Source organism: Nestor notabilis, unplaced genomic scaffold (genome assembly GCF_000696875.1).
Source record: "Nestor notabilis isolate BGI_N333 unplaced genomic scaffold, ASM69687v1 scaffold14520, whole genome shotgun sequence".
NCBI lineage: Eukaryota > Metazoa > Chordata > Aves > Psittaciformes > Psittacidae > Nestor > Nestor notabilis.
In genome coordinates, this window is record NW_009910859.1 from 43,714 (window position 1) to 53,134 (window position 9,421).

At 38.3% G+C, this 9,421-nt stretch overlaps 1 protein-coding gene across 1 annotated transcript in view; it reads right to left on the minus strand.

Annotated features, from left to right (window-relative positions):
• LOC104403745 (cyclin-dependent kinase 14) overlaps nucleotides 1-7,780 on the minus strand; it is a gene marked incomplete at its 3' end in the record, with an annotated part of 38,204 nt that extends 30,424 nt beyond the window's left edge. Inside the window, exon 1 of the mRNA XM_010011987.1 lies at nucleotides 7,712-7,780. Within this exon, the coding sequence (XP_010010289.1) occupies nucleotides 7,712-7,780 (69 nt within the window). The remainder of the gene's footprint in view (nucleotides 1-7,711) is intronic.
• Between the last annotated feature and the right edge of the window lie 1,641 nt (nucleotides 7,781-9,421).

Below are 9,421 nucleotides of genomic sequence, written 5' to 3' on the forward strand. Positions count from 1 at the left end.
AGGCACAAGCCAACAACTCCTTGGTAACCAGCAAAGCGGTGGAGAAGTGTCTGAACATAAACAGTCTCCCATGAAACTGTGACAGGTGGTTTCTACACTCTTTTACTTAGTTACCCATTTGTATCTGTTGCCTATCCTCCTCTGTAACCATATGAACAGCATTTAAAAATAAAGATTAAAAAAATATTTTCAAGCCCTTTCCCATATCAGCCGCCTGCTCTGACAGATGGCTACATGTGCCAGTGCAAGTTTATACAGTTTTCTTTCCATAAGTGCATTATTAGTAGTTTTGTACGAACATTATATTAAGCCATTCTCAATTTAAAGGTTTATAATTTTATTCTATCCTCCAACACTCCCTCTGATCATGAAGTTATCAAAGGCTTATCCATAAATGCAGTATGTCTTCCCACTGCCATTTTCAAGTGTGAGAAATCTTGAGAGACTTGACAGCAAAATGCCTATTCTTGCTAAACTCTGAGGCTGTTGGTAAGGTTTTTAAGAAAATAAATGGTAAACAACTCCATGCGTTGAGGTTGGTTCTACTTAGTTCCTTTAGGCTCCTTTGCTTATCCCTAGCAAGTCTCCCGATTCCTTCACAGTTACCATCAAGTGCTTCTAAAATAAGAGCAGGGACTGCAGCAAAAATACTGCTATTGGTCAGGTCTGGTCATGCAACTGATACTGAAAGACTTAAGGCCAACTACTCAGCTAAGAAATCAACCAAGTTCATTTATCTGGTGCGACTGAAGTCAGATGAAAGCAGTAAGACATGATGAGATAAAAATTTAGGTTATAATTACAATGAAGTAGAGCATCTGTTTCATACTGAAAAGTCAGAAAAGACAGTTTAAGAACTCAAGACCAACCTTCAAATACCTGCCGAAGTACACTTTCCTTATAAAAAGAAAAGAGGAAGGGGGCAGGTTACATACTCATCTTCGCAAAATACGTGTATTTGCAGGTAGAATTTTTACAGCCATCTTCTGTCAGGTATGACAACAGTGATCACTGCACTGAAGTGGTATGCTGTACCATCATTTACAAATCAATGGGAGTCTCACAATATCTCCAGCAAACCCTTAGAAAGTGCTTCACAAGAAATAATTCAAGACTAGAATGGTAAATTAGTTTGGCCCTTCTTCCTTCATTCAGACCAATTCCTGCATTAAAAAAGCCAAACAAATACACAAGAATTTACTTACTTCAATTCCCTCCCTCTTTTCCGCATTTTTAATTCTTTCCTTCCTTCTCATTCAAGGTTCCTTTTTAACTACCTTTGGCAAAAGCTAGATGAAAAACTAGGTAATAAGAGTTCTTTATTTCATTCTGCTAACGCATTCCAAATTTTCATTCTACTACCAAGAAAAAAATCTCTTCTCCTTTTAGGTGCTTTATCCCTGAGGTCAACAACCTACAGCTTGAGAAATACAGCTTCCAAGGCAGATCAATGTCACAAGGAAAGACAAGCTTGCTGAGCAATTCTAGATCTGCTCGCTTACTTATTATCTTCCAAACCACTGAATTTGACAAGGTATTCTCTATCAAATTGGCACAGTATAAAGGTATAGGCAGAAAAAGAGCTACAACTTCATCATTATTCTCTTGTGCAAGTATTATTCAGGGATTTGAATAACCTATATTCCAATGCAGTCTCCCAGAAATCTTAATAACAGCCATCCACAACCTTTCTGCCGTTGTTGTCTTTCATGGAAGTTTGAGAGTTCAGTTCAGACAAGGATGAAAAGTCCAGCTTCACAATCAGATGATGAGAGTCCTTACCTGTGTTTGGATCTCATATACACCTAACCTCTATTTTTCTTTTTTCTTTTAACTTGTTCTATCATTTTCTTTAATTTTTTTTTCTTTCTCCTCAGATAAATGACCTGGCTACAGAATTCTATAAAACCTGAATGAAAAGTCTTCAGGGAATTTTCTAGCAGCTACTGCAGGTTTGTCAGACTTGCGGTAGTACAATAACTTTCAAAGCAAAAACGTGTCAGGAAGCATGATAAAACTTGCTTCTCAGTATGTAATGTGCTACACTGAAAAAAAAATGGCAGACCTCTGCAAGAATGCCATAACAGTTGGATTTGATGATCTTAAAGGTCTTTTCCAACCTACTTGATTCCATGTCCCACAACTCAGAATTTTGCTGGGGGGAATAATGCAAATTATATAATCTAAAGTTATTCAGAATATGAAGAACACTCCAGTATATCTTTTCTTGCAAAGACGCATAAAACCTAAAATGGAGAGGTTTCAAACTGATAGTGAGAAGAGCTCATCATAAGGACAACTGTAATTTTATAGGAAGAATTCTCTGAACAGCACAGAGTTAATGCTTAATTCTCAAAAAACTGGGTATTTTGACAGAGAAGTGAAAATCGCTGCTGCTGCTTTGATGTGTTCAAGCAAAAAGATGCGTTGCATTAGACTTTTGACTGTGCTTAAATCAATTCTGAAGAAAAAGCTGTAACAGTACAAAACAGCCAACCCTTCTGCAGTTGGTGAATTTGCACCTCTAAAGCTGTGAGTTCATCTTGAATTGCTTTCAACAACAAATCCCAAGAATCAAATTGGTCGAAAATCGCATCTATCATTAAAGTTAGAACATCAGGCAAAAGTCCTCCATCCGTACAGTACTTTAAGTTTCTCATGAAAATATTTCACAAAACTGAGACTGACTGCAGATATTTTGCATGCCTTTTCCTGCATGGCTGCCTACAAGCAGTATAATCGCATTTTATTGTTATATAATTTTATGTATCTGGAGTACTTTGCCAAATACAGGGAATTCCTTGCCATCTTGAAAGTTATGGGTGGTGGTTCCACCACTTTCCCAGGCAGCAGCAAAATCAACCACCCATAACTGTAGAACTTTCAAGACACCTCTTCTGTATGATATTAAAATAACATTTCTATAGCCAATATTTATCAACAGAACCCATTTGTTCATTAAAACCTCACTATTTATAGGGAAGTCTAAGCAAGTATATTTTACACATATTCCCTAAAGGTTTAAATACATTTTCTTTGCACTTGCACAAAGATTTAAGAAACTGGGAGAGGACATACTGAAACATACTAAACCTGTACACCAAAAAGCATCAGAAATGAATTAAATTAAGCTGAGCTTTCACAATAAACAGACATTATGCTTTTCATCGTGGTTTTATTTCCTCATTGCTAACTTGGCAACATTTCCTATTTTCCTCTTCAGGTAAGCCGTATACAATTTAATATTAAACTACAAACGTCCTACACAGCAAAACTGAAATATAGCTAACTTGAATTCTATACAGTTTCCAGGATACAATGATACAGACTAGATCAAAAGCTTGCTTGTTGATATATGATGTTTACTACTACCTTAACATGTAGCTGAAGTTCATTACAAATCTTTTTCAATCAGAAGCTGCAACAGCAGCAGGATGAGATAGCAAGTTCTACTGTAGCATTAACTTCCCCAAATTCAATAATAAATTCTAAAAATTTTTACAGAACAAAACAAAAATCTCCACCCACAATTTTCACACCATTTATGACTGGCACACCAGCATAAGAGATAAAATTGCCTCCTTCTGCATCCTCTGTGGGCTAGTCCAGAACTCATACAGGAACTTCAGACAAAGCCAACCAGGAATACGATAAACAAAAGTGCAGAATCGCAATACTGATAAGTTCACCAGCAGTAGAGGCAAAAGTCTGAAAGATACTTTCACAGTGGAAAAATTATCTGTTTATGCTGTTGATTCAAAAATCTTATAATACAATATCACTCTCTGGAATTCAACATCCAGCACTATGCTAAGTTACTATTTCACTACTTGCTTTTTGCTAAATTGCTAAACTCAGAATAATATATAGTTTTAAATCAGGGAGTAGAATTAAAGATATCATTGAAAAATATGCCACATGTAAAAGAGATGCATATAATCAATAATTCTGATAATATACAATATACTTATCTCAAAACCAAAAAGTAGTCACAGAAAGCTATTTACCGAACTACACCAAAACCCAGAAGTCATCACGTACATGGAAGAAGCATCTCATGACTGATGGACCTGCTGCTGGGAGAAGTTGTCCTGACATTAACATTGTGACAGCAGGATTAAAAAAGATAAAGTCCTTAAGAGTCTGCTCCTTAACTACCCTATTTTTCATTCATGTACCTTCCTGCCATGGTACCAAAAGAAAAATCTAATCAAAGATGTTGAAAGCCTGTATGGACCTACCAACGAGAACTCAGGCTCAGAAAACGTAATACTCAACCTGTTCTTCCAGATTTAAGAACACATTTTTCTCGAGCTCAGAAACAGGCTTTGGAGCCCTGGTGTTGCAGTATCCCTGTTGTTTCAATTAGTATTTGCTAGGATACTCCATTTCAACATGGTTTGTAAGCTGTAATTATCATTGTATCAGTACCTGAAACATTTAGGAAAATTTTAACACTAGTATTAACAAACCGAATTTACCAACCATGTATAGCACTGCCTGACAGCTGAATATTTGTGCCTTGCCAGGACTTCAAACAGGAATAACCCCAACAAAGTTGTCTGGATCTGCTTGGCAGCTCCTGTGACCTTTAAGGGCACAACTACTATCACATTGACACAGAAGTCACCGAATATGACAGCCTGAAGCCTCGCGTGACCCAGGCCAAGCATTGCCCAGCAAGTTCTCGCCCCAGCAAATTCCTACTGACCACACAGGTCAGCCCAGGTCAGTGGCCGAAATCTGCATGAGGCAAAAGCTCAGTAGTAGCCAGCACTATGCCAGGATTTCCCTGAAAGGAGAAAATAATCTCTTACCTGCGGCAGCTGGAGCCCAGCAGAGCTGTGTGGCTCACTCTCACAGTGCCCACATCAGCTACCCCTTGGGATTGACTGGGCATACCTGCACTGCAGACAAAGTCATGGGCCCTTTGAATGGTTTTGTCCATTTTCTGGTCTATGGGGTCTCTGGGAGAGCAAGAACTGCCTGCCTGAGGCAGAGTACCTACTCAGAGATCAACTTTTTTAATAGGCCACCCAAGCTTACCATGTGAGAGGAAAACATTAAAAAGTCTGTGTGTGTGTGTTTGGTTTTAGGGATATTTTGTTTGGTTTCATGACTTACACAGCAAAATAACTAAAAAGAGACAGGTGACCACTTTTTCTGTAGGAATTCAAAGCTATCTAACCCCCTTGCACTAAGATGTGACATTAATGATTTTTAGCCTGCTCAACTCCAACTTTTTGAAGTTCTTTCTATCTGGAGTCAGAGACATAAAGGACACTGTGACAGACCTCAGGCTCACTACAAAACTGAACTACACAAAGATCTTGATCTTTATAAAGTACTCAGAGCTAACCACCTATTAAACTATGCATTTCTTATATTTCTCATATGTATTCTTAACTTTTGGCCACATTTTACATACTATATGTTATTTTCACCCCCAACTTAATTTGGGATTTCTGTTTAAGTAAATATTACCATAGAGAATATTATTTATCATAAAAAATGTCCAAAACATGATTGATTTCCTAAGCTCAGAAAACTAAAACGGAAGAAGTCCAGACGCAGTAGTAACATAGCAAACAATGCTGATGTTGTAACATTTGGGGATTAAAAACACTTGGAGGAAGAAAGCTGGTGGAAGCAACAGCTTTCACAAATATACATAGATGGGAATACATCATTAAGAAAAAAATGCAATTTAAAAACTGCTTTAAAAAAATCCCATGTGCCTAGAAGTTTCTGGACTTTCATTCCTTTTACAACATGAGGGAAAACACAAATGGGTGGATTATTTTATGCATTAAACAATGGCAAACGCACAGAAAGTTTGCAATTTATTAATAGGTATGACAGTAAAAGTAAGGAAAACTTCCATAAAAATCGGTTGCAGCCAATATAATTATTGTAATAGAAACATTCAAGGTTATTCTTGAACAAGAAAAAAAAAATCTCTAATTTCTGAGACAAAACTATGCAAATTAAGTTTGTGTAGGGTGTGAAACAGCCCGCTTCACATCATTTACAGGGTAGCACACATAGTGTCACACATTTATTTTTTTTTTCCCTTAAATAAGGAACTTCAGCAAAATTATAATGAAACCTTCAGAAAATAATTGGGGTAGGAGTGAATCTTCCCCTTTTAATCATCTCAGTGACAAAGAAGAAAAAAACCTTAATTGGCAAGTACAAAAAAAGCAAACATGAATCCCCGTCAAACTAGTTCTTTGATCCCACATTGATATATAACTGATCTCTTCTAAGAGTGTAATTCAAATACTGCATGAAGCATAAGCATGCTCCTGTAGCAAGAAATCCCTCTGCTTTTACACTTAACTATTAATAGCAAAAAACATTTCATCACTTTACCATTACTACCATAGTTGGTTTCCTTTAAATGCTAGAACATATGCTTAAATATTTTTTTTTGGTCAGTTCCACTGGATTTCTGCTGAGATTGATCTATAGCTCAATCTACAACTGTAATACACTAGCTGTCAGTTAAGTCATCAAAATAATTGAAATTACTCTATACAATGGCCACATTTGAATCTTTCTGTCTTGTACTAATGATAACAGCTGCTTTTTTCCTCCTCTCTTTCCCTGCTTTGTTCCTCCTCTCTTTCCCGGAGCACGCTGCTGCTCTAAGCTTTCATACGCTGAAATATTCCACTAAGATTCAAACCACTGCCAGCACACTCCTACATAAGCATTCAAGAATGACTACTTAAAATGACTACCTCACTTTTTGTTTTATTAAATACATGCAAAATAAAATAATCAGAGAGATTAACAAGGCAAAAAGATATTCTGTCATCCATGATATTGCATGCATTTTTAAAGGATCATTTTAATTTTATCTTCCACCACCAAGCAAATATGTAACTGATAAAGACATTTATTCAGATCTAGCAAGATGCACAGACTTGTTAGCAGAGATGAAAAAGTGGCTGATCACGTCCTTCACTTACTCGTCCCAGAGGGCGTTCAGCCAAGCATATATCGGAAAAAACTGCCCATGCTATCCTCTTAACACAATAATAAATAAGGCTGCCGGAGAGAGAAATACAAAGCTGTATCAAGAAAAACATTGCTTTTAAGGCTTAAAAAACCTGATATTTACAAACCGCAGGCAGTGCTGCTGGGGAGTCTCACCAGGGTGGCTGCTGAGAGGTCTCATGTGGCATTCCCAGCTTCCCACCGCCTCCCGCTGCCTGGATTTTAAGCATTCCCAAGAAAACCCACCCAGACATGCACAGAACGAATCCTGCTCAAGTTGGAAGCATGTGATAACTAGGCTTCAGGTTGAAACGGGAAACCCCAGCATCCAATTAAGCCCAGAGATTTAAACAAGCCCTATCTTACCGTTTTGCTGTTGCCCAGATCACGGTAGATTCACCTGCAACTCTTTGGCATCTCTCTAGCAATGTTAGTGTTTGCAGTGAGGCTGGGTTCATTCAGCAACTGAATTCACAACATCTTTCTGCACTAGCAAGCTGAAATGGTACGGCTGTACTACAGCTAAGAAAGGGGGAAATCTAAAGCAGAAAACAAAGAAATCCCTCAAGACAGGGTAATCCTAGTGGAGCAAAATATAAAAGGTACAGATGAGCACTGAGGTTACAACATTTCCGTGTCTAAATTTCATCAGCAATCCCATGCTCTTTCTAAAAAGATTTTTTTTTTAAATATATGATGGACTTGCCTGTGGAGTTCCCAGAAAGGCAGAGTATCCAGGCTCTGCAGCAGCATTGCAGCCAAAGTAACCATGCATATGCTATCTAGGCAATTTACAGCAGTCTTTTTGAAAAGATATTGATTTACAATGGAGCACTGCCTCAAACCAACACAGAACTGCAGCCAAAACAGCTAATGGTGATTTCACAGGAATTAAGGAAAAAAACTCCACATTCAATCAAAAGGATGCAACTAATCATTCCCAGTCCAATTACATCCCAATCCTGAAGGAAATCTGCAAGTTCTTGACTGACAAATGATATTACAGTAATAATCTATGGGCATCTGGAAGTAAGCACTATGAATGACACTGTCCACTTCTATGGAAAAAATAAATATGAAAAAACATTTGAAACGTATTGAGCCATAATATGAACTCTGAAGTTAGTTTTAGCATTATAAGGAAGAAATGTAGTATTTAATTTATTAGCATACAAAATATGCAAAGCTGTGAGTAAGCAACAGACACCTACTCTGTGCTGGGAAGCCACTGCTGAGCCCAAGCGAGCTTGGATGCTGTACGAGGGAAAAGAGGGCAGCAGGAGCAAACCCTCAGGAAGGGTTTCTCTGAAAGGGAGGCAGCGAATCTTCTCCATCTCCTACTCCTACAGCAACCCCTGCTGGCCTGTCCTTCAGAAGGCTTCTGGCTCCCCAGAAACCTCATGGAATTGGGGGAGCACTGGACAGACTATGCCAGGACAGGCAACAGTAACATATACATAAGCGAAACCAGCAGAAGAGAGAGAACACAGCTCAACAGAGAGGACATCCTGGACAACCAGAAATATTTCTAATTTTTATGTAACGAGGAGGTGCAATGAACTACCATGTGAAGGACAGCCCTAGCTCATTCCCCAGGCAGCTCCAGTGGCCCACATCACTAAACCATTGGAAACAGGCTCTGCCATTGAGTCCCACTTTGAAGAAAGAAAATAAAAAACCTTCCACTCTCTAGGCCATAATTTTTTTATTAGGTGTCTCAACCATGAAGGTCCAAAGAAAACATAAAATAAACTTCCAGTTGAAATTATAAGAAAAAACATTCAAAACATGTAAATTTCTTGTCCTCATTCTGTCAACATTGAATTTGTCTGAGGATGAGGGAGAATGGCACAGAAGGATCCTCAGGGAAAAAGAAAGCTAGTGAGTAAGCACCTCCAGAGACCAATATGTGCCAAAAGACAGGCGCCATGTTAAGAGGAACATGGTCATCATCCACAGCGAAAGGGAACACAGAATGCAAGCCAGAGAAAGTGAGAACTGCAGTCCAGCAGTAAGCAAGGTTTTAGACCAAGGCACGTAAACAGAAAATAAGCCAAACAGCCTACAAAATAATGGGATATATCTCAAAGAAGCCAAAAACTCCCATATTTCAAAGTTAATTATTTTTACTGTATTAAGAAAAAAATCAGCATTTATTGCATTGAAGACCTTCTTGTTGCCTTTGAAATCCTTCAACAGATTCAATTCCAGCTGGGCTTTGGCTTTCCTAACTGAATTTCTGCATGCTTGGAAGATGTCGCTGTATCCTTTCCGGTTATTTGTCCCTGCTTCCACCTTCTGTATCATAGAATCATAGAATAGTTAGGGTTGGAAAGGACCTTAAGATCATCTAGTTTCAACCCCCCTGCCACAGGCAGGGGTGCCTCAACCTAGACAATGGCACCCCACGCTCTGT